Below are 25,989 nucleotides of genomic sequence, written 5' to 3' on the forward strand. Positions count from 1 at the left end.
TAAATTGACAAAATGGCCCAAACCACAGGGACTAAAATGACATTTAACTCTTTACATTATATTAATTCATATTTAGTGTACGTATTTTGTTAATGTCAAGATAAATAATTTTGAAATCTAATAAATATTTCAAAAGATTATATTATCTCCTATCTGAATTGTTTAAATTTAATTTTATAATTATCTTTTAATTAATATTAATAATCTATAATTAAGTAGGAGATAAAGATGAGAAAACTAAAAAATAGATGGCTCCAATGAATGACAAGTGTCCAAAGTTGGTTTCTTTTATTATATACTATAGATATATATAATAGTAATAATAATAGTATTTTTTAATATTAATATTAAATATATAGATAAAAAGACAAAAATACCCTTAGATGATAAGTTTTAACAAAAAAAAAATTAACTGTATTTGGCCTAAAGGACATAACGTGCAGAATTTTGAAACATTAAGTACAAAACTCATCAATTTTAAAGGTAAAGGACAGCGCCTGAAATTTGAGACAAATATAAAGGACAAAACATGTAGTTTACCCGTTTTATTTAATAGGCCTTAATTTGATCCGTGAAGTCAATGTGCTCCGAAAAGAAAAACACTCAGAAATTCCCACTAGTTTTTAATTATGTAAACATTAAGGTAAAAAGAACTTTTTAGCAAACACCACTAGATCATCTAATGTACGTGTAGCTGCTGTTAAGAGACTGAAGATGACAAAAAAAATCATGTATGATAAGCCGCTTTCAACAAGGGGGTCCTCAAAAGGAACAGTATTTTTTTCATCAAGACATGTATTATAATTTAAATTTAGAATAGAACATCTCTAAGTTGGCAAAAATATTACATAACACCGGCTTCGAAATAAATAATCTAGAAACTACATAGCCAAAAATCTCTCATATAATCTTCCATACGAAAATAAAATAACAAAAACATAAATTTAGCCAAACAAGCATCAGCGCCGAAACACCAACTCTCAAGATTAATCGTCACCAAAAGTTGTCTTCTTTCCTGAGAAAAAAAAATTCATTTGTAAGAATTTGATATTAGCTTGTTCAATTTTGCATAACTATCAACTTTAAAAGAATTTAATTAATGTGTTGGATATACCTGTACCGGGTGTTGCCATGCTAGGCCTGCTAGGGCCACGTCCTCTGCCACCACCACGTCCTCCACGACCACCATCTCTGCCACCACGACCACCACCACCAAACCTGCCACCACGTCCACCATCTCTGCCACCAAACCTACCTCTTCCACCGCTCCTACCACCATCAAACCCGCCACGACCTCCACCACGTCCAGAACCTCCGCCATCACCGCCTTTTGGTCTTGCTTCCTCAACACTTAGTTGACCTCCATTAATATCAGTTCCACTGAGATCAATAGCTTTATTCAACGCGTCACGGTCAGCAAAATCTACGTAAGCAAACCTGAAAAAATCGTTCTCAAGTGTTACTTAAGATCAGATTATCAAACAACAGATTCAGTATAAAACAAACCGTACCCTTTAAGACTGCCAGACTCGAAATCTTTAGGAATAAAAATCCTTGAGACCTCTCCGCATTGGGCAAAGACTTCCCCAAGAGTATACTTAACCTGCAACAGGTATATAATAAAACTTTAAACATGTGAAATTCAATACATAAGAATGTAATATGCAGACTAGTGGAAAAAAAGTATAAAAACATACATCATCCAAGCTTTCGTCACGACCGAATCCCCTTACATACGCAGTTAGTCCAGGAGTCTGCGCGCTCTTTTGGTAAGACCTCTCGTTGCTACAGAAACAAATATAAATTCTCATTCAAATGTCGATTTTCCAACCAGGCGTTAAACATAAAACAATTATTGGGAAAAATCATACCCGGTACCAGGAGTGTATGCACCTCTTTCCTTAGCTAAATCAAGTCTGACCGGGCGGTCAAGTAATGGTTCACCGTTAAGTTCAAGAGCCTGCAGATAGAAGTTTAGAATCATATGTTGCAAAGAATGTCATAAATTGCTAGAAAAGGGAAGACAAAATATACCTTTTGGGCAGCCTCGGGGGTGGCAAATTCAACATGCCCGTAGCCTGCAAATCGATCTTCTTTGACTGCAAAACGAACCTCAACAACTTCACCCGCGTCTTTGAAGAAATTATGACTGCAGAGAAACTAGTCAGTAACAATCATACACGACGACTATGTTGCACGGATACGGGTACGGGACTGGGGTACGGGGACGATACGGGTACCGGGAACGGCAAAACTCAAAAATACAAGATACGGGTACGGTAAAAAAATAATATTAAAAAATAAAAATACATTAAACTTAATATTTAGCTACAAACAAGCTTTATTTATTATTTAATATATATAATTTATATATACATCTTTATGCACTAATTTGTAAAAGTCTAGGGTCAATTTTGATAAATCTGGAGGATGAAATCGTAATTTAGTTAAAAAAAGGGTGTAAAAATAAAAAGAAAGAGTTAAAAATCAGCCAACAATCTTTCATATTTGGTTAAAACCCTAGATATTTTAACCCTAAACTAAATAGCCGTCCTCTTTTCTCTCTTCCCTGGTCACTCCATCTAAAGTTCTAAAGCTAAAAATCAGCCGACAATCTTCTTTCATTCTACGATTCATCAGGGAAGGTAAGATTCGATCAGCAACTTCGATTAGCCACCATTTCTTCTCTATTACAATTGAATTGTTTTTTCGGAACACCATTATGGTCGTCGGAAATGTCCCCGATACACTATTTTGGAAGTACCCAATATCGGGTACGGTTTTGTAGAAGTCCCCAACATCCGGGTACGTTTGGGAAACGTCCCCGAGCCGTCCCCTACACGTTTCCGTCCCCGAGCCGTCCCCGGGACGGGTACTCGATGTTAGATGCCGTCCCCGTGCTTCATAGCACGACGAATATTTAGGGTACTTATCAAGTGTAGACTATGTGCACATACACGTCGCTTTCTTCAATAGAGAAGGATAAGTTGCCCATAAACAAAGTTTTGGTTCCTGAAGTTTGAGGAGTAGCCGGGGTTTGAGGCTGCCAGTTATAACAATTATTAGTAATGCAATAATACACTTAAAAGTTTAAACAAAACAGCTTGAATAAACCACTAACCGCTTTCTTTGCTGATGGAGCATCAACCATCTCCACATCGGTATCCTGCATATACTTTATTAGTTAGAAACGAAAACCTAAAGTTAAGAATATTGAACATGTAAAGATAATTATCGACAAAATTAAAAGAAAAAGAGAACCTTTTTCTTTGCAGTTTTGGGTTCATCCTCCTCTTCAGAGCTTTCATCTTCTTCATCGGATTCTTCTTCAGAACTGCTGCTAGCCTTCTTTTCAGCCTGCAGTCAGAAAAGTCAATATATATATATATATATATACTTACAGATTTAAAGCAATATATACAGTTATACACCTACCTTTTTTGCAGCTTGTGGTTTTGCTGGCTCTTCATCAGAGCTTTCTTCAGAATCACTGCCCTCTTTGGCTTTAGCAGCTGGCTGAAATATATTAACGATTCCATTAACAAACATGGTATCGATAAAACAAGTATGGTTTCTGAAGTGATAAAATAAAGCATAATGAAAGTTCAAAATAAACCTACCTTTTTTACAGCTTGTGGCTTTGATGGCTCGTCATCAGAACTCTCTTCGGATTCAGAATCACTGCTTTCCTCTTTTTTAGCAGCTGGTTTTGCAACTGGCTTTGTCTCAGATGGCTGAAAATACATTAAATTAAAATTTAATATATATATATACACACACATAGAAAACTGAAATGCTATCATCATTATGAACGTCTATATTAACGAAGTTACGGTCTCTAAAACATTTACCTTCGTCTTCTTCTTTGGAGGCTCTTCATCATCAGATGAACTTTCATCCGAGCTTGACTCTGCCTTCTGTACACCCGAAGGAAAAACAATTGACAAAATGCATTAATATCAATTGATGATAAATAGTACAACATAAAACATAAACAAAAGATGGACGAGAAACACACCTTAGTTGCAGCAGCTGCTACAGGTTTCTTTGGTGGGGCAGCTTTAACCTGCATAGATACAACGTTATAATCACAATCATTGTAAATATCATCGACGAAAATAGTTTCAACAAGTAGAGCAAATCAATATACGTCTTCATCGGAATCACTTTCTTCTTCAGCGCTACTGTCATCAGAACTCTCTGCTTTCTTTGCGGCGGTATTTTTGGCAGCAGCAGGTGCTGACTTCTTTGCAGGCTTGGCGTCCTCCTGCACAGGATGGTTTAACTGTCAAAAAAACACTTAAAAATTTATGCTATATATTTAATAAAATAGAAAGCGGTCTTACTTCATCGGAACTGTCACTGTCATCTGAGTCAGACTCATCACTTGATTCTTCTTTCTTTTTAGCTGCAACAGCGCCATTCTTGGGCGCGACGGCTGGCTTCTTTGGTTCATCCTAAACAAGTTAAAAATGGGTGTAGAAAGAACATTAAATATAAGCAAAAAATAGGATTTTTATAGCATAAAAGACTAATTAAATGATCATCACTTACTTCATCAGAAGAATCATCATCACTGCTGCTTGACTCCTTGACTGGCTTTTTAACAGGGGCAGCTTTCTTGGGAACAACCTTAACCATTTAACATAAAGAAGCTCAATAAAATTCAGGAATAATTTACCATACAAAATCAAAACCATAGTTCTAGATTTTTAAGTAAAGTAGTAAACAACACGGTTTTAACAACACAGTTAGTATCTGCTAAAAATACGATAAAAAACTAATAAACAACAGCAGTGGCTTTGGTTCCAAGAAAAGTAAAAACTAGACTAGTATAGTTCTAGTTCCATCTCAACTTTTGTCATATATATTAAAAACAAGTTATTATATAACATGATTATACCTTCTTTTCATCCTCAGAATCTGAACTTTCATCAGATGAACTGCTGTCCTGTTTCTTGACAATCTTCTTTGGGGCCTTTGTATCAAATAAACAAAAAACAAGCTTAACATTAAAACATGAATACAAATAAGCAAACCCTAACCTATACAAATATGATGTGGTAAATTTTGTAGTCAAATAAACCTTTAAAGTGCTTAAACAACCCCAGCTTAATTAAATCACAAAACGATTAACATTAAACAAGGTTATACCTTCTTTTGTTCTTTCTCAGATTCTGAGGAACTACTGTCTTCTTCAGAACTACTTTCCTGTTTCTTGACAACCTTCTTTGGGGCCTTTGTTTCAACTTTCTTAGGAGCTACCTTAACCTTATATTTTAACATTAAAACATTAATTAATACAACTATGCAAAAACAAAATTAATTAACAATAGTCAGACATTAAGCAAGTTTATACCTTCTTTGCTTCTTTCTCAGATTCCGATGAGCTACTATCTTCAGATGAACTGCTTTCTTGTTTCTTCACAACCTTCTTTTGAGTCTTCGTCTCAACTTTCTTCTTCTCAACAGCCTGAGCCACACCACCGTTGACCACTTTCTGCTTCTTGCTACTCACGATTTCCTTCTCAATAATCTCCTCTGCATCTCTCTTGCCTATATTCAACAAAAAATATTCATTTTTTTGCTCAAGTAACTGTTTCCATCACAAATAATAATAATAATAATAATAATAATAATAATAATAATAATAATAAAATTTAAGTTTCAGAGGTAAACTGTTTTGGCATAACAAGCTCAAAATAAATGGTTTATCATAACAATTAGCTAATCAAATGGATTATTAAAAACTCACAAAAATCAACATGATAAAATAACAACACATGTTTATACAATCAAAAGTTGACAAAATACAGCATAAGAAATCATCAAATGTCAAAAACGAGTTTCAAAAGCGTTCTGTTTGACATTCAAACTTCAAAATCAATACTTTATCATGACAATAATCTAACGAAATAATTTTTTGAAATCTCACAAACAAAATTTAATAAAAATACAGCAAAAAGGTCATCAAATACACGAATACAAACATGAAATAGACATAATAATCAACCTACAGAACATAAAACGATGAAAATAAAACCAAAAAAGCTACCTTTTTTCGATGATTTAGTAGCCGATGCTACAACTGCAGGAGCTGAATCAACCTGAGATGAATTGAATAGGGTTAAATACGTGCATATAGATGCAAGAATCAACAAACTGAAAACAAAAATTAAACGTACCTTAGAGGCAGACTTCTTGGATGATTTAGGCATGTTGAAGTTATTGAGAAAAGAAGAAAGGCTCTGAAGAGAAAGTTGGAAAACCCTAGAGGAGAATTAGGGTTTTACAAAAGTAGGCTGAAGTAGTGTGGACGTTACTAAATATATAGTTAAGGGTGAGGTCTGATGTACCCTAGATATTTTGCAATGATCCAACTGTGTGTGTGATGGCGAATTCTATTTTTTTTTTTTTCTCTCTTTGCAAAACCATTCATGGATTATATTTATGTTTAGTGCAAATGTATTATTTATACTTGTGGAATGCTAGCTTGATGTGGCGGAAGCGACATATCGCATTGTGATACTTGTTTTTTTTCTATTTTTTTTATTTATATAATATTTATTATTGTATTATTGTGATAGATATACATCAGAAGCAAAGTAATCGGGTAATCCATTTCATTATGTTGTGCATGGTTCAGTCTGTTCGGTTATTATCCTCAATCGAAGCCGAAACCAAAGTCATTGGTACGTCTATTTTATTAAACGATTTGTTTTCGGTTAATCACTTCATTTATTTGGTCAAATTGACGGTTTTCGGATTGGTTCATTTAATATAAAAAACCAAACTTGGCCTAAAACTTTTACTTAGAAATATATGAAATTGAGGTATAAATACATGAAATGAAAGTATAAGTATATGAAATGGAGATATAAAATATGAAATATATGTGAACTAGAGGTATAAAAGTTAGAAATATATGAAAATATAAATAATTCGGTTTGGTTCAGCTAATTTTGGTTAAACAAGAGTACAAAAAAATTGATAACCGTTTTTTGGTTAATTCGGTTTTCAATTTTAGTTAATTCAGTTTTTGGTTGATTTCGGTTCGGGTTCGTCTGTTATCGGTTTGGTTTAGGTTAATAACAATAGGTGTGCGCGCGATGCGGCGGGAAACACAGACATTATCACGGTATGCATTGTTCGGTTGGTTAGATTATTATCCTCAACCGAAATCGAGGTCATCAATTAGTCTATTTAATTAACCAATCTGTTTTCAGTTAATCGGTTTGGTTTATTCAATTATATTGACGATTTTTGGTTTGATTCATTTAATTTCGGTTAATAGCCAATACCAAACTTAGGCTAAAACTTTTTAATAGAAATATATGAAATTTAGGTATAAATACATGAAATAGATGAATAGGTACATGAAATGGAGGTATAAATACATAAAATTGGGGTATAAATATGAAATACATGAACTTAAGGTATAAAAGTTAGAAATATATGAAAATATGAATGGTTCGGTTCAGTGAATTTTGGTTAAGTGAGGGTACAAAAAAATCGATAATCGTTTTTGGTTAATTCGGGTTTTAGTTAATCAGTTTTTAGTTAGTCTCAATTTTTAGTTGATTTCGGTTCGATTTCGGTTAATGATTCAGTTATTACTCACCATTAGACACTATTAATCACGTAACATTGTCACACCCCAACCAATGGCAGAAACATCGGGGCGGGACGGGGATGAGATTGCTTGAGACTTCATAACACTATTTGTGACAATATTTAATCAAAACCAATTTCATTTCATATCAAATTGGCAAGTACAACATTGGGAAATCAAAGTACAACAAGAAACAAATTACAACATAGTTCAAAACAAAATACAACAACATAATCTAGAAGTCTAAGTGTGTTTCTAGTCATCCCTACTAGATTCCATGTTCATCAATATCATCAACCTGCAACATGTTTAAAGTATAGTTCAATACAAAAATGTATTGGCGAGTATACAAGTTTTAATAATAGCATAAGTATAAAAACAGTTTAACAATCAACATGTCAAATAGTTATCTGAAATTAACATACGATTGGCATGCGTCTATAAATGTCAACCCAAAGATTACCGCTAGCGTAATCCTATCGTAGCAACGATAGAACCGTTCTGTTTTTACTTAACATGACCACAGGACTAAGGGCGGTGCGTTACTTCTATAGCGTTATACATGTTAAGGGGAGGCTCGTACGAAATTAATGACAAGTATATCACATAAGTATGTTCCAACATGTATGAATCAAAGAATAACGTATAAGCATGTATGAATGATTGTTTATGTGATTGCATAAAGTATGTGTGATTGTGTGAATTTTGTTAAGGTACACATATTGCACCAAAAAGTGTAAAACGTAAAAGGGTGTTCGAGTATACTCACGGTTTTGCAAAGCTTTACTTTGTTAATCCCGCGAGTTGATGAGTTGAAGGTTGGAACACCGAGGTCAACCTACATGGGGTAAACGAAGGTGTGTGAGTACTTGGATTTTTGATGAAGGATTCGGATTGGAATTTAGTTACAAAAAATATGTATTCATAAAAATATATCTTGTCTAAGTACTCGTTTTGACACTAAGTTTGTATGTGATTTCATGGGTCCTAACTTGCCCATTAGAATCGAAAACGAGGAACTTATAACCATAGATAAAATAACCCAAGTTCATGACACATAATCATAAACCGATTAGCATCATGAGTTCAGCTACGTGTGTGTGTGTGTATATATATATATATTATAGTAATCCTAAAACTATGTCCATCATGATTGTCATAGATATCATATAAGTAAAACATGAAGGTAAGATTAACCTCATTGTATGAATTTACCAATGCATAAAATCATCAAAAGGATGATTCGGATGATCATGAATGAAAAAGAGAAATACAACTACCTAAAATTTCATCAAGTAGCCAAGTAAGATCAACCCGAGTGTTTCGTACCCCTTATGGAAAATGTTGGAGTTACGGTGGGGTTGTGTTACTTTAGGACTAGTAAACTACTTGGAATAGCAAGATAAAACATAAAGTGAGGTGGTGGAACAAGTTAGGATAGCCTTGACTTCCAAGGTTCACACCTTCACCAAAACATAAGTCTTGCCATATGAACTATGGTACACTTGGATGGTTTCAACACTTGTGGGTTGTTAAAACCCTATCAAAACAGAAAGTTTAGAGGGTGTTTGCACCTCTAAACTCATAAGAATCAACCATACACAAGCTCGCTAACCATAGACTTGGTTAGAAGCAAGGTAGGTACGAGATTGCATAAGAAATCATAAGTTTTATAAAGGTTAACAAGTTAAACTTCCAAAACAGAAAGTTTTGGACCTCAAAATTGTGATGTTCCACCTTAGTTTACCATGGTAAACTTGTGGATACACTCATAGAGGTGTTCCAAGCTTTGTAATGAAAGAGAAGATGAAGAAAAGTGAAGAAGTGCTTACTTTGGCACTTAGAATAATCTGCCTTTTCTGGAGTTTGCAACTCATTCGGGAGTGATTTGAGAGTGTAGATGAGTTTAGAAAGTGAAAATGGGTGATAGGAAGCTTGTTTATATAGTGGTTGGTTAGGGTTGAGTGTTAAATGAAGATTAAAGGTGATTGGGGAAGAAAAAAAGTTATAAAAATTGGCCAACCTTCAGTCAAGATGTAAGGACCTTCAAAAATGTCCCTATCTATTCATACGTGAAAACCCGGACCCCTAAAACCCTAACTAGCTTGAAAAATCAAGAAAACAAGAAAAAATGGGTTTTAGGCGGGCCGCGTAAGGGATAGCTTAACCTTACGCGGGCCGCTACAACTTAATGATCAAACCGGATAAGTTTTAGGAGTCCAGGCGGGCCGCGTAAAGGTTAAACATATCCTGACGCGGGCCGTGTCAACTTATGTTTGACCGGATAAGTATTCCGGGGCCACGTGTTGACCATCTGGGGACCTACTCATGACCAATCAAACCTACGCCTAGACTAGGCATCCACGCGGGCCGCGTAAGGTGTAGCTTGTGGTTTACGCGGGCCGCGAGAACACCATTTTTCAGCTATAAATAGGTTAGCTCATGAGCAGTTTGTCTGTGCAACTTTCGATCATAGACGAAGATACACTGTCTAAAACTATATTTTCATATAGTGAGGTGCTGCCACAATACCGGGTATTAACTCGATCGCTGCTACGATTAAATATCCGATCGATTGAAACTATCCAATGGATGTTTAAGTGATGCCCGCATTAGGGTTATACTTTGTCATTCATCGTGATTCCGATAGGATGTTTGGGTATCGCCCAAATTCGGGCTATACTCTGTCATTCGTTGCGAATCCGCTGGATATTTAAGTATTGCACTTTGTCATTCGTTGTGAGGGTTGTATCTCGTGAGTTATCGTAAATGCTGTATTAGTTACTAACCTGGTTCGTGTGCATTGTTGTTTAAACTAGGTTATTCGGCTTATCAGTAGGCTAAACCCTGCCCGTATAAACTTGCAATGTGAGTCATTCTCTTTTTACAAAATTTACTTTCAAAATCATATTTATTTCCAAAGTTATAATTACAGGGATTAAGTCTTTGTAGTCTTCAATTACAGCCGGTATGTGGGGTTTTGTATACATTACTTGATAATCGTCACCATTGGACGACGAGTTAGCCAATGGGTGATATGACCATAGTCACAGAAACGAGTCGAGTGACAAGTACTGTTGGGTAATTGGTTGACATATAAACATTGTAATCGCTCTTAATACTGTGGATTATAACAATGCGTCATTTTATCAAAATGAATGATTCACTCAGTATTTCTCCGCTGACAAAATATTTTTACAACATGTTTCAGGTGACCTACTTTGAATCAAGTACAAGTGCTCTGGAGCACTCCCAAGCTTAAAGTAGTGGCTCGAATAAATAAATAAACATGTTTTGTAAAAGAAAGGAATTATGAAATTCCTCCACTGTATATTACGGGGTTTATCCCGAATTATAAATAAATAATACTCGGGCATTTTCAAGTTTAAACGATCCTGTCAAGACTTTCGCTGTAAAAATAAATACCACGGGCTTTCTGTCCCGCGGCTCCTGGACCGGGTCAAACCGGGCGCGGGGGCCGTGACACAAGAAATCAGCTTCTGCGGATTCAAGGCCTTGGCATCGCGCGACCAGAAGTGTGGAGGGGCCTGGCGTAGCGCGGCGCTACCCATGTCCAACCAGTTTGATTCTCTTACATTTTGGCCCCTGAACTTTGATATTCTTATCATTTTATGCCATAACTTCAATTTTTAGCATGTGTTTAAGTATGTAACATGTACGTAACTATAATTCTAGTATCGTGAATGCATGTATAGGTATTTGCACGTATAAAGAGTATCGAAACACGTATTTAAACAACTGATTGTATGTATAACAAATATGTATAAAGAACGAATTTCATTATGATCAATTCTCTATTAACAAAGTTGGAAATGAAATACGATTACAAAGAGAATACAAGTTTCTAAAAATAGAAATATATACAACTTTCTAAATAAGGAAAGTTCAAAAAGCGAGACGTTACAACATATCCGTTTTTTAATTATTAAAACTATAGCAATCCTATATTCAAATTAAAGAGAATAAAATACTCATTGATATGGGTAATTAAAAAAAGTATAGCGTACCAAAAAGTTATGACCATTTAAAAATCATGGGGGTAAGTTTTTTTATAAAGGGATAAAGTGTAACTACTAACTGATTACCTCATCAATTCAATTCCATCGTCTATTCTATTCCATTCCGTCTCTCATTTCTATATATCAAACACTACCTACATTTTTGACAGAATAATGACTTTCATATATAGATTAGAAACAAAAAAATCAAGTTGAGCCAACGAGCTAGATTGAGCTGAGTGAAGCTAGCTTGGGCTCAGCACTCAGCTTAACTCGTGATTTCAAGACAGATTTGAGACGCGAGTGTAAGTTCTTAAAACTGTACAAAATTGACCCTCTCAAATTCACACTTTAGGCATATCCGAACACCTGTTAACCTTCGCCCGCCACCAAAACCAACACACGAACGCCTCCCTCTACCTTTGCCTTCTGGAAGAATCAATGTCTCCTTTCCTTTCCTTAGGTTAAAACTAATAAACCCAAATCAATTTCACCCCTTTTTTTAACACACCCAGATCCATTAACCCCTGTATCCCCCCTATCTGCCTGTTTCAAAGGCAAGACAGTTTCATATCTCAGTTGGGTTTGTCAAACTTCTTTCCCTGCATACATACATACATGAATTGAAGGTTTGTTTTTCTTTTAATTATTAGGATAAATTGCTAGACTCTTTAAAGATTTGTGTCATGTCAATTCAAGAATCCATTCATCCCAACAAAGATTCGGTTTTTAATTTGGAATTTTAAAAAAGAACATTTTGTATTAGGATTTGAAGTAATAAATGAGGTTAATTTACTTATCTTGATTTTTTGGATTGAATGGGGGATTTCTTTTTGATGACATTATGAAATATGAAGTTTCTTGTTTGATGTGTGCATATGTAGTGTGATTGTGAATTGAAAAGTGGGAAATTTAGCATCTTTTTTTGACTTTAATTACTTTAGCAAAATGCTGTCACCATTATAGTTTGATGGTTGTAGCACTTACTGATATTAGTAGCGGTGGTGTTTGGATTTTGTTTTGGAACCGATTATCTGTTTATTGATTGTAACTTCGGTCCGCAATAGCCAGCTTTTAATCTTTAGATAGACCGATTCCGCTTTTGATTATTTAAGGCTCAAATATTTAGTTTCACACCAGCCGCTACAAACTGATTTTCGAAGAGTAAACTTTAGTTACATATTTACCACTTCTTTTGCAGACATCTAACGACATATCTCCTTTTGATTATTGCTTTTTCATCACTTTGTCTTCAGCAAGTAATTTCCAATGTATTTTGATATAACCCGTAAACCAGTCTTTTAGTCTGTATAATATATATGGCGGATTAACAATTTTATTATTATTATTCAGGAAGCAATATGTGTCAATAAGCGTATTGGGGGCGCCCATTGTCAATAAGCAGTTTGTGTCAATACACAACGTGTGAGAGGCTATTATGAATTCAGTGAGACTAAAATACAAGAATAAAAGATGGGACCTCATGTTTCAACCGTACAAGTATTTATTTGGCTCAAGTTATCCCGAGAAAACCTGTTACCGATCCTTAACCCGTTGCATCGGTGATTCAAACTGTTTTTCTGGGAATAATGTTTATAGAAGATACCTATCAGATTCTACAAAGTTTTCCGGTTATAATTCCACAAGATTGTTTGCGGGATCATATGCAACTTCTAATGGTTCTTTTAGATTTTATAGCTCCGAGGGTGATGGAAGAAACACAAGTGAAGATAAGCATGTACCTTTAAAAGATGTGTCCGAAACCGATAAGGGTATTATTGGTAATGAAAATATAAATGCGGACGTGAATCACCATGATGCACATGCTCGTTTAGGAGATCTAGATCAAAAGGAATGGCTTTTGAACGAGAAATTAGCTATTGAAAGTAAACGAAAAGAGTCGCCTTTTTTAACCAAACGACAACGATTCAAAAACGAGTTTTTAAGGAGGATTGTTCCATGGGAGAAACAAACGGTCTCATGGGATACATTTCCTTACTACATACAGTAAGCACTAAAGCTGTTTGCATTATAGTTTAAATTTTAATTTTGTCAAAGTTTTTTTTTTTTTGGTTTTTTGGTACAAATGAATAATGATATTGTTACAGTGAAAATTCGAAGAACCTTTTAGTGGAATGTGCTGCTTCTCATTTAAAAAACAAGAAGTTTACTACTACATATGGTTCACGGTTAGATTCTTCAAGTGGGAGAATATTGCTTCAGAGTGTACCAGGTATATAGACTATTGAGTTCAGATTATTATTTTAATAATAAAGTTTTTTTTTTTTTTTTTTTTTTTGTCATGTTGCATAAGTTACTGTGTGAATGATTGACGATTCTGATGATGCAGGCACTGAGCTTTATCGAGAGAGATTTGTTAGAGCGCTTGCACGGGATTTACAAGTTCCCTTATTAATTCTCGACAGTAGTGTTCTAGCTCCTTACGTAAGTTAATCCTGAGTTTGTCTTTCGGCTGTTCCAATAATCATGGTTATCAATATCTTTATTTTGGTGGTTATTTGTTGCAGGATTTCGGTGAAGATAACTCAGAAAATGAATCAGATGAAGAACATGAAGAAGTTACTTCTGAATCAGAAGTTGATGACGATGCAAGCAACGAGGAAGAGTGGACTAGCAGTGCAGACTCGCGATCCGACGATGAAGATGTTGAAGCTCGGGCTGCCGCAGCCCTAAAGAAGCTTGTTCCTGGAAACATTGAAGAACTTGCAAAGGTATTTTTTTATATAATTTCAAAGGGGTCAAATAAAACTTTAGCGTAAACTATATATTCATTTTCATTTCTTTTTGTAACAGAACATTGCTGTTGTTGGGGAGATTTCGTCTGAATCTTCAAAGCAGGAGGAGGCTGAGTCTTCTGAGGACGCAAATGAGCCATTAAAGAAAGGTATGATTTTTACAGCTAAAATCTTTTATTCAATTATTCTTATATACCTTAAAACACAATGTCGGTGGTATATACCACCAACACTCTCCATTTTAAAAACTTTCAGTTTTTAACACCTGTACTATTACTTTGTATTTACACCTTTCAACTTTTGAAAATTACAATTTTAACCCCTAGACTACTACATTTTACAGTTTTTATAATTCTAAAATTTGCAATTTTAACCCATGCATTATTACTTCATTTTACACCCCCTCAACTTTTGAAGTTTGCCCTTTTAAGCCTCAAGTTTAATTCCGCCACCACCCCCTCAAGTTTTAAACTTTGCGTTTTTACTCCCTTGCCATATTACTCCATTTTTAACGCCACCAACCCCTCAAGTTTTAAACTTTGCGTTATTATTCTATGCACTATTACTCCATTTTTACACCTCCTCAACTTTGAAAATTTCATATGGTTAATGCATCGCCTAGCGCTTGGACCAATCTATTCGATGTTTGCAATGTACCCGCGCCTCAACGCGCACCGGTCTAATTGCTATTTATGTCTGAAATGCATATTCTTGTGTATGATCACTAAAATCCATCCATCCTTTCATTCAAATGGAATTTTATGAATTTCTATGTGATTAATATTGATTAGAAGCTTTTACTTTTTTATGAGGTAACAACTAATTATCTTATATGCTTTAATCAGGGGATCGTGTCAAGTATGTTGGTCCATCTGTCCGTGTGGAAGAAGATAACAGGTTATCGCCTTTCTAAACAATTGCTGAAGTTACTTACATGAATACATGCTATTTATTGTTGTGTTAATTTCTTAAAAATATGGTTACAGAAAAAATGCTCTTATTTTTATTTTTTTATTAATATGTACTCTACTTGAATATGGCCTTTACTTCTTACGTGACCTTTTTGTGTGGACTGGTTCTCTTTATTTGTGAGCACATATGTGTACTTATAGGATCTTAATTGTGACCATTTGACCCGTTTGAGATAAACACAACCCGTTCATAAGTAAACGGGTCGAAATTGCGAATTTGCGAGTGGTATGAAGGTGCATCTGTTGAAAGCCCTTGAGCTTAAGAATCCACATGAAGAACACCTTTAGACTCACATGATTATTTACATATATCCAATGCATCACAGGATTAAATTGGGGTCGATAGCAACATCTGACGGTACAAGAAATGCATATACCTTTATCACGCGCAGGTGGGTTGGTAAGTTGTACTCATATGTATGAAAAAACCGTTGTTGCCATGTTTTCGAGTATGCAACTCACAAATAAAAATTGTTTCGTAAACATCGTTTTGCATGAAAATGAGTGTTTAGGATCCATTTGTTTAGTCCATTAACTGTTCTTGATTTCATGCTCTTGCTGATTCTTGAAGCCTACAGTTACGGTTTTGGTTTTACTTGTGTTTGATTGTGGGTGTAATTGCTGAAAGTTATTGTTTTCAACTTATCTTTATCCAGCATTTTGAAATTTTATTATGAGCCACAAATAGCTATTTCCGAAATATTGGTTTCAATTTCTTTTTCGTAAATTTTTCTTACTCAGACCCTTGGCTACGGGCCAACGTGGGGAGATCTTTGAAATTAACGGGGAAAGAGTTGCGGTTATCCTAGATAGTGTGGAATATAACGCATACGATTCAAAAGATGACGAGAAAGCTGAGCAATCTGCCACACCGTCAATATACTGGATTCACGGTAAAACTTTATAGCCGTCGTCTCTATACTTATTTTATTTCAGATTTTTGTTATTGGTAGTTGTGCTGATAGATATATTGTTTATTTGCAGCTAAGCATATTGAGCGTGATTTTGATACCGAAGCTGAAGAATGTTATATTGCAATGGAGGCGTTATCTGAGGTTACATAACGGAAAACCTCTTTCATATTTCCTTTATTTTCAGTTTAAAAAATATGAAAAACTAATAATAATAATAATAGAAGACATGTTTCGTTTCTTATTATTTCTATAACGATGGCAGATCTTGCGGTCTGTGCAACCGCTTATTGTGTATTTCCCAGACTCGTCTTTGTGGTTGTCACGCGCTGTTTCTAAGTCAAACCGCCGAGAGTTTGTGAATAAACTTCAAGAAATGTTTGACAAGATATCAGGGCCCGTTGTTTTGATATGCGGTCAAAATAAAGTTGCTACTGGATCAAAAGAGAAAGAGAAATTTGTAAGTTTAATTCTAAATCATCGTGTGTTTTTCTTTTATATTAAAATATTTTGGTAATCTTGTTTTGCTATCTCTTGTCTTGTCAGCAGACTATGATTCTTCCAAATCTGGGCCGTCTAGCGAAATTGGTAATTTTCAGATTTTTTTCATAACATTTGGTGTTAAAACGGTTACTTTTTTGGTCGACTTTAAACAATTTTCCCCCCTAAAGTTAGTAACTTTTAATGAATATTTAGTGTTTCAAGTATGATCACAAAGTTTATGCTGTTCAAATTTATAATCTATTTCTTATGAGTAAAATGCCATTTTCGTCCCTGAGGTTTGGCCAGTTTTGCCACTTTTGTCCAAAGGTTTGTTTTTTCGCATGTGGATCCAAAAGGTTTGAAATCTTGCCATTTTTATCCGGCTCATTAACTCCATCCATTGTTCTGCGTTAAGTCAGGGGTATTTCTGACCTTTTTGTTAACTTAAAGGGCAATTCGGTTTTTCATGGGTATTTGGTCTTTTTACATAAAGTGAAAAAGACCTAATTGCCCTTTAAGTTAGCAAATGTGAAATGCCCCTGACTTAATGGAGAAAAATGGATGGAGTTAACGAGTCGGATGAAAATGGCAAGATTTGAAATCTTTTGGATCCAGATACGGAAAAACTAACCTTTAGACCAAAGTCACGAAAATGGCATTTTACTCCATCAAAATATAAATTTTGGGTGACTTTCGACCCTTTTGATCCGTTCCTTTTAAGCTATTTTTTTTGTTATTTGAACTTGTCAGAGATAAAACATAACTATTAACCTATTCTTGTTCATGCTAAACACCATCAAACATGTTAATGACTGAGCATTCGTTAACTGCCTTAAATACCTTTTTTACAGCCTCAATCTTTGCAACGACTTGCTGAGGGAATAAAGCCCATGAGAAGGCCCGGTGACAACGATGTTTACAAGATATTTACTAATGTTATGTGTCTACATCCTCCAAAGGTACTTATACATTAATATCTTAATAGATTAATACGCGGTTAACTTTCGATAACCTTTATTTTCTTTTGCAGGAGGAAGACCCCCTTAAAGTATTTAATAAACAACTTGATGAAGACAGACGCATTGTTATATCACGGAGTAATATAAATGAATTGTATAAGGTATGTATATCTTTTAGAGCGGATGCCACTGAACTAAAATATCCTTTAGCTGTTTGGACAAAGCTGTAATTGTTTTTAATGCCGTAACTTTATATTTATTACTTCTTTTCTATATGATCTGTTTCAGGTTTTTGAGGAAAATGAACTAACATGTGTAGACCTATTGCATGTAAATACCGATGGAGTGATACTGACAACTAAGAGTATGATAATTTATGCGTTATCATCTTGATAACTAAATACATTTACATGTATAAAGTGAATTATTTTTGTTATGAATTTGCAGAAGCTGAGAATGTTGTGGGGTGGGCTAAAAATCATTACTTATCCACTTGTGACCTTCCGTCCGTTAAAGCCGATAGATTGAATTTGCCCCGAGAAAGGTATTAATATCTTTGATTAACCAATGGTCTGTCACGCCCTTTTATTTCGTTTAGTTTCAATCTTATTTTGTGGGTCCCATTCCATCATGTGAGACTTGTGTACCCAAAAAACGAGTCACAAAATGAAATGATATGCGTAGGGCTGCAAATGAACCGGACAAGACCTTGTTCGTGTTCGTTTGTTAAGAAATATGTGTGTTCACGAATTGTTCATGAACACTTACCGAACGAGATTTTATGTTTGCGCTCGTTTGTTAAGGAAATGAACTTGTTCGTGTTCGTTTTATGCAACGAACGAAAACAAAGGTTCATGAACACAAACTAATGTTCCTGAACACAAATGGAAACAAACGAACCCAAAGAAGCGTTCATGAACAAAATATATCTTACACTAACCTTATTAAATATTTTATTTGTCGGAAATTTTGAAGTATTTAAATAAAATATAAAAACTAAAAACTTTAATGAACCATCGAACATAAACGAACACGTTACCGAACGTTCACGAACATAAATGAACGAACACGACCTCTGTTCATGTTCGTTTGTCTAATAAACGAACTAACACAAACGAACTTCCCTCCGAACGGTTGACGAACTATTCGCTGAACATTTGGTTCATTTGCAGCCTTAGATATGCGGCTAAAATAATGATTCCACACTTTATTGCATTACATTTAAGCTGACATACGTTTCAATATGAAGCCTTGAAGTTGCAATTTTGCGGCTTAAAGAGCAGGAATCGATCTCCAAGAAGCCTGCGCAAAACCTAAAGGTTTGTTCCTTTTTGTTAGCTCGTCTTGCGACATCTACTTTGCATGTGTAACACGAACTGTAAACATGTGTAACACGTATTATTACTTGTGGCAGAATCTTGCTAAGGATGAATACGAGAGCAACTTTATTTCAGCAGTTGTTCCACCCGGTGAAATTGGTATTAAATTTGACGATATTGGTGCTCTTGAAGATGTGAAAACAGCGTTACATGAATTAGCCGTTCTTCCAATGAAAAGACCCGAGCTTTTCTCTCGTGGAAATCTGTTACGGGTACTTCGTTTATATAGTTTTTTCCTGATGGGTACTTTAGTCATTCTACACTTTATGTAACTACGTACGCCTTTTTCAGCCTTGTAAAGGTATATTGCTTTTCGGGCCTCCTGGAACCGGTAAAACACTTCTTGCAAAGGCACTTGCAACTGAAGCAGGAGCCAATTTTATCAGTATAACGGGGTCCACCCTTACATCTAAGGTACTTAACACATTATGAAACCTATCGTAGATCATAGTAATATTCGGTTCTTGTTTGTAAGATATTTATGCCAACACATAACTTTATCAAGTGTTTTTTTTTTTTTTTTTAAAAAATAGAGTATTTGTTCTCGTTTCATCTTTGTTGTATATTCAAAATGTGGCATTTCTGATTCGTCTATGGATAAATGGGTAACCTTAATTTTTAAAACATTAATATTTGTAAAATTAAAAAAAAAGGAAAAATTACAAGTTTTGTCCTTTATCTTTGTAACACTTTTCAGGCGGTGTCCTTTACAACGCATGTTGACAGGCGGTGTCCTTTACTAGGTATTTTGTTGCAAGTTTAGTCCTTTACACCCAACCCAGTTAAAAAACCCTGTTAATTGTTGGGTGTAAAGGACTAAACTTGCAACAAAATACCTAGGTAAAGGACTAAACTTGCAACCAAATACCTAGTAAAGAACACCGCCTGTCAACAATTAACAGGGTTTTTTAACTGGGTTGGGTATAAAGGACAAAACTTGCAACAAAATGCCTAGTAAAGGACAGCGTCTGTCAACATTCGTTAAAAAGGACACCGCCTGAAAAGTGGTATAAAGATAAAGGACAAAACTTGTAATTTTTCCAAAAAAAAAAACGTAGACAAAAAGTGTTCGTGGGTCAGCCCGACCCGAACTTTTTTACTTATTACTCAATCTTCCTGACCCAGCCATTTTGCCACGTTAAATTCTTGAATCATTTGTTCAATTATGTAGTGGTTTGGTGATGCTGAAAAACTTACAAAGGCCCTCTTTTCATTTGCCAGCAAATTGGCCCCTGTAATAGTGTTCGTTGACGAGGTTAGAGTTCTCATGACTTATTAAGAACCCTATTGTCTTTCACCTTATAACTTCTTTTCAATTTAGTTAAATGTTTTTTTTGTTGAATTTTAAACAGGTTGACAGTTTGTTGGGGGCCCGTGGAGGGGGATCCGAGCATGAAGCTACGAGAAGAATGAGAAACGAGTTTATGGCAGCTTGGGATGGATTGAGGTCAAAAGATAGTCAAAGGATCCTCATTCTTGGTGCGACGAATAGACCATTTGATCTTGATGATGCTGTGATCCGTCGATTACCACGGAGGTAAGATAATAATAAACAATGCTGCATATATAATAATGGGAAAAATACATTCCTTTTTATGCGTGAATTATTTCGTAATATGATTGACGAATCATTTTGAACTTGAACAACGTCGTGTAATGCTTATGGATGTTGGTTTTAGGATTTATGTGGACCTGCCGGACGCCGATAATAGGTTGAAGATACTGAAAATATTTCTTGCTAAAGAAAATATTGAATCTGATTTTGACATAAGAAGTCTTGCTAATGCAACAGAAGGATATTCGGGGAGTGATTTGAAGGTAATCTTCTCGTTTACATTTTACAGTCAATATGACTAGATGTGGCAAAACGGGCTTAGTCATGCGGGCTGGTAACAGCCAAAAGGGTCAGGTTCATCTGAAGTACTTTTTGTCCGAATATCCAATTTTTGTGGCAAGTATTGTTGAAAGTTTGTTATTTTAAGAAATATTGGATTTTAATAATCCCAACTATTCGCCGTTGGCCGAACAGTCCCAACTTCAAAAATAACCACTGGCAGTCCCAATTATTAACATATTGGCTAGGGCTGGCAATAGATATCTGTATAAGACACGATTAGACCTGTTTACTAAAAAAGTACACAATGTGATTTTTTTTATTTTTTTTTAAATAAATAAAATTATGACGTTAGGATCCATCATTTCTTTTTCTTGGTACATAAAACATAAAACTGTGTTATAGACATGAGATATCAAGTAGTTAAACAAGTTGTATTCATATTTAATACTTGTGTTATACGCGTCAGACACGATTTGAGCTGTTAAACCTGATAAGACACGATTTGCCAGCCCTAATATTGGCCTCCATTGGACCCTGACTAACAGAACCCTAACGCCGTTAGTCTCCAGTCGCCGGAAAAAACGTTTTTGGCCGGAAAACTCAACATTTTCGTCCCAAACCTCTTTGTAACCTTATCACGAACCTTTAGGAACCTTTTTCTAGTAAAAGCACCAATTATTGAAGTCGCCGGAAAACTCCTTTATCGCCGGAAAACTTCTCTTTGGCCGGAAAACTCAACTTTTTGGCCGGAAACTCAACATTTTCGTTCCAAATCTCTTCGTAACCTTAGATCGGACCTTTAGAAACCTTTTTCAGGCCAAAAACGGTTTTTCAGCGACCGGAGACCAACGGCGTTAGGGTTCTGTTAGTCAGGGTCCATTGTTGGCCAATATGTCAATAGTTGGGACTGCCAATGGTTATTTTTGAAATTGGAACTGTTGGCGGCCAACAACGAATAGTTGGGATTATTAAAATCCAATATTCCTTATTTTAATAATAATATAATTTTTTAATTAAACGATCCAGGACGGACGTGTTATGCATTAAAAAATACACTTTGGGTGACTTCTACCTGTTTGACCCGTTTCATTTTTTAGCTTTTTCACTCATTTGTTACACGTAATAATACATATGTCCATGTGACAAGCTATTAAATAAATTGGTCAAATCTGCCACCTATGTAACAGGTATGACTTTGTTACACATTGTGATTAAATCTCTCTTTTTTTGCAGAACCTTTGTATTGCTGCGGCATATAGACCCGTTCAAGAACTTTTAGACGAAGAAAAGAAAGTAAGCATCCTTCATCGTTACTGACCAACTCATCATCATACATCGTCGATCCTATTTTTATCTATGGCGTTTACATTGGTACCATTTTTGTAATTATCCAAACACTGTTTTTGCAGGGAAATAAATATGATAAAACTCCAGCATTAAGACCGCTTAATTTGGATGATTTCATTCAATCCAAAGCCAAGGTATGTTTGCATGTTAGTTGTATATTTGACTTTGACCAGAATCATCTTCTTACTAAAATTAAATCTATAGGTGGGGCCATCTGTGGCTTATGATGCGGCAAGCATGAACGAACTCAGGAAATGGAACGAGCAATATGGAGAAGGCGGAAGCAGGAGAAAGTCACCGTTCGGGTTTTAATGTTACTAACGATATCAGTTTTGTTCGGCATTGTTAAAGATAGAAAGATAATGTATCTAGCAACCTTAGCAGTCGCAATCTTTGTACTTGTGATCAATGGGAGAGTTGCTTCTCGGCATGATTTTGAATATTTTAGTCAAACAAACTGCAAGAGATTAGAGATAGCAGCTGATGTTAGTGTTTGATAAACAATTTCCATTTATTTATTTAATAAGATTTTACCTTTACTCAATTTTATATTGAGAGTTTACTTTTTACTATCATGATATATCTCCGAAAATCTTGGTCGTACCTCTTGAAAATTTTCAACCGCCCCCTTAGAAAAAAAATATATTATGAATTTATGTAAAAAAATTGTAAACATTAATTTTTATTAATATATAAGTAGATAACGCAATTTATATAGTTACTCTTTAACTACTTATTCATTTAACCCAATCTCATTTAACCATTCCAGTTCCATTCTCCCAATCTCCCACCCCACAAAATCCCCAATGACGCATTGTGCTTGACCGGACCTATTTTTTCGCCGGAATTCTCATACAGAACGGGTATCCTTTCTTTATTGATTGCTTTTTTGTTGTTTTATGTGATGATTAGAGAAATATAGATGTATAAGGGTTTGATCATTCGATGGCACTGACGTATTACCAACAACGGATCAACAACTACACTAATAACTGGTTTTTATATTTTATTATACTTGGGAGATCACTAATGAAAACAGAGTGAAATTAATATTTCAGTCATGTATATGTATATATTTCTTCTTGGGTAAGTTAATATACAAAGTGCACTTAATGTAAAAAGCGTAAAACTTAATTATGCATGAAGAAACTCAAAATTACGTATGAAGGAAATAATAATTGAAAATTACGCAAGAAGGAAATCAAAACTAAGTGTAAAAAATACGCATGACAGAAATAACAATTGAAAAATACGCAACATATTTAAATCCTTTTTACACTTTGTGCGTTATCAAAACCTTTCTATTTAAACTTTTTACTATTTCCTCTTAGCTGCCCCTCAGAAAAATATATTTATAAAAATATATGTCAATGCAACGTATATTTCAACTATAAATATAAAATTTGGACTCGCATGTATACCGAAAATGAAAGCATATACCAAATGGGACCCCATTTTAGGGAGAAGATTAAAATCCACATCACACCATAAAAGTCCACATGAATGAAGTTTGTACAGTTTAACTAAGATTTAAAGTCCAAATCGTAACCTACACGTTTTCATATTTGTGGTCTAAAAGTAGTATCATCAATGAAATGGTTCAAAAGAGTCCATACACACTTGAAATCCACATCAAACCATTATTTGTCAGCCAATGAGTTAGTGGTGGAGTGGTAAGGGAGAGACCTTGTGTTCCAAGTGACCCAAGTTCAATTCCTACCCCTAGTATTTAGTTTCTGCGGCACCTGGTGATGATGGGAGACTAGGCGAGTAGGCGGCGATCGCTAGTTCAATCCTTGAACTGAGCGGGTTTTACCTCACCGCACTGTCGTGCCTTCGGGCGAGTGTTCACGGGCTTCGGCCCTAGGTGAGGGTTTTCCCCGGTTCGGAAGGCGAGTGTATCCCGATGTGGTGAATTTCGCCAGTAGCCCATTTGGAGGATTCGTTGGCCGTTCAAAAAAAAAAAAAAAAAAAAAAAAAACCATTATTTGTCATATACTCTTATATTCCAAATCCATTAAATGAACAACTTTAATGTCCGATATCTCATACCAACCAATATTATCTGTTTTTTGTTGGGACTAATCATATCATAACTCAAAAGTTGGAGGGTGCTAAGTGGTTTAGTTTATTTTTGGTGGAAGATTAATTGTTTATGGTAGTTTTATTTTATTATTATTTAGGTTTTCTAATTCTAGTCTAGGTATGTTTCTCTGTTTAGTATAAATAGGGGTTATATGTTTAGGGTTTTTATACCATCAATCTTAATCAAAGTATTTTTTCTTGTTAAATCTTTTGTTGATTATATTGAAGAAGGCTTGATTTCTAACATTTTTCCTTAAGAAAGATGTATTTGGCAATCCGAAACCCATCTTGGGATTACCTCCCCCAAGCAAAGCTTAATCGTGAATTCTTCTTTCATCCACAACTAATGTGCACAATACGCATTGGTAACATTTAAGGTAAGACAATTCTTATGAGCGAGACATGGATTGGCCTAGGGTGTTAAATGAGCAACACTAATTCGGAGCTACAACCAAATTCTCATTGCTTAGACCGAAAAAAAAAATGTAGATGTTACTTGGAAACTCACGAACGAAAGCAGAACTCCAAGACAGGTCATTTTGGACTAATTAACTTGCTGATAGAAACAAAGCTTTGGCTATGATATATTCCACACCACACAAGGTTGTCATTTGGTTGGATTTTATTTCAGATTTGACATTTATCCAATTCATTTATGAAAATTATACCAATGTAACAATAATTATAAATATACATGCAAATAGTTCTAAAAATCCATTATTAAAACAATTAGATAATAAACAAATCGAGCCTGAGCTTGAAGAATTACTCACGAGCCGTGCTCGAGGTTCAGGAATATAACTCTAAACGAACCGAGCTCGAGCTGTGTTAAAGTTAAACGAGTTGAGCTCTGGCATAAACAAGACGAAGCTGTCTTACGTTGTAGTTAACGACTGAATGCTAACGGGAAAAAGGCCATCGACCAGGGCAAGGACATCTCTGAGAATTCATGTACCTTGTTTGAGTTCGAAAAAATGTGTCATTCCGTAATGTTTTATTATTATTATTTTTTAAAATCAAATGAGTATTATGCTTACTAGACCTAATGCCAATTGGATAACTTTTAAACAAAAAAAATGTTTTGTAAATGAGCCTATCTTAGAGTCGGTACGGGTATACTATTTAAAAAAATTAACATATATATATATATATATATATATATATATATATATATATATATATATATATATATATATATATATATATATATATATATATATATATATATATATATATATAGAGGGGAGGGTTTAAATGAGAACGCTAAATATTGTGAGAACCGTGAGAACAAATGAAAAAACCATGAGAACTTGGTCAAAAACAATTCAAATTCAAAAATTTTTTCTACACTTATCATTATTATTCGAATACAATGTTAGAAATTCAATTTACACGTTTAAATTTACGTGAATTCATAAATAAAGAAAATTTACACATGTGTAAGTTTGCCATTTACACATGTGTAAATCTGCTATATTTACACATGTGTAAAAAATCTAAAAAAATGATTTTGAAATGAGAAATGAATTATTTGATGTTATAAATTCTTGTTTTGATGTTGTATCTTAAACAATGAGATTTGTATAAAAAAAATTGGTTTTGATTGGTTTTTTCATTCGTTCTCACGGTT

General features: G+C 34.7%; 2 protein-coding genes across 6 annotated transcripts; one reads left to right on the forward strand and one right to left on the reverse strand.

Moving 5' to 3' along the window:
- Positions 1-768: 768 nt before the first annotated feature.
- On the reverse strand, positions 769-6,412 carry LOC110864893 (nucleolin 1). Of its 2 annotated transcripts, none has more exons than XM_022114051.2 (21): positions 6,186-6,412; positions 6,056-6,107; positions 5,360-5,556; positions 5,155-5,271; positions 4,904-4,978; positions 4,555-4,632; positions 4,347-4,457; positions 4,151-4,267; positions 4,019-4,066; positions 3,852-3,917; positions 3,621-3,734; positions 3,436-3,516; positions 3,262-3,357; positions 3,122-3,166; positions 2,958-3,043; positions 2,035-2,149; positions 1,872-1,960; positions 1,698-1,785; positions 1,512-1,603; positions 1,115-1,437; positions 769-1,015 (listed from the first exon to the last, which is right to left on the reverse strand). In XM_022114051.2, exons 1-21 carry the CDS (start codon positions 6,216-6,218, stop codon positions 987-989), a joined length of 2,052 nt encoding a protein of 683 aa, XP_021969743.1. In that variant the 5' UTR covers positions 6,219-6,412; the 3' UTR covers positions 769-986. The 2 variants fall into 2 exon arrangements, with proteins under 2 accessions (XP_021969743.1, XP_021969742.1); XM_022114050.2 differs by having other exon boundaries at positions 4,151-4,285.
- A 5,552-nt stretch (positions 6,413-11,964) lies between these two features.
- Positions 11,965-22,818, forward strand: LOC110864892 (uncharacterized AAA domain-containing protein C16E9.10c). 4 transcript variants are annotated; one of them, XM_022114045.2, is made up of 25 exons: positions 11,965-12,260; positions 12,985-13,638; positions 13,740-13,864; positions 13,982-14,076; positions 14,160-14,363; positions 14,446-14,536; positions 15,233-15,284; positions 15,685-15,750; positions 16,100-16,251; positions 16,343-16,413; positions 16,535-16,729; positions 16,816-16,857; positions 17,604-17,711; positions 17,783-17,872; positions 18,000-18,075; positions 18,159-18,255; positions 18,961-19,030; positions 19,126-19,302; positions 19,382-19,504; positions 20,262-20,345; positions 20,443-20,627; positions 20,770-20,908; positions 22,161-22,220; positions 22,337-22,408; positions 22,479-22,818. In XM_022114045.2, exons 2-25 carry the CDS (start codon positions 13,070-13,072, stop codon positions 22,584-22,586), a joined length of 3,051 nt encoding a protein of 1,016 aa, XP_021969737.1. In that variant the 5' UTR covers positions 11,965-12,260; positions 12,985-13,069; the 3' UTR covers positions 22,587-22,818. The 4 variants fall into 4 exon arrangements, with proteins under 4 accessions (XP_021969737.1, XP_021969739.1, XP_021969740.1 ...); XM_022114047.2 differs by having other exon boundaries at positions 16,819-16,857; XM_022114048.2 differs by lacking the exon at positions 15,685-15,750 and having other exon boundaries at positions 11,966-12,260.
- Positions 22,819-25,989: the final 3,171 nt, after the last annotated feature.

The sequence above is a fragment of the Helianthus annuus genome, chromosome 6 (genome assembly GCF_002127325.2).
Source record: "Helianthus annuus cultivar XRQ/B chromosome 6, HanXRQr2.0-SUNRISE, whole genome shotgun sequence".
Lineage (NCBI taxonomy): Eukaryota > Viridiplantae > Streptophyta > Magnoliopsida > Asterales > Asteraceae > Helianthus > Helianthus annuus.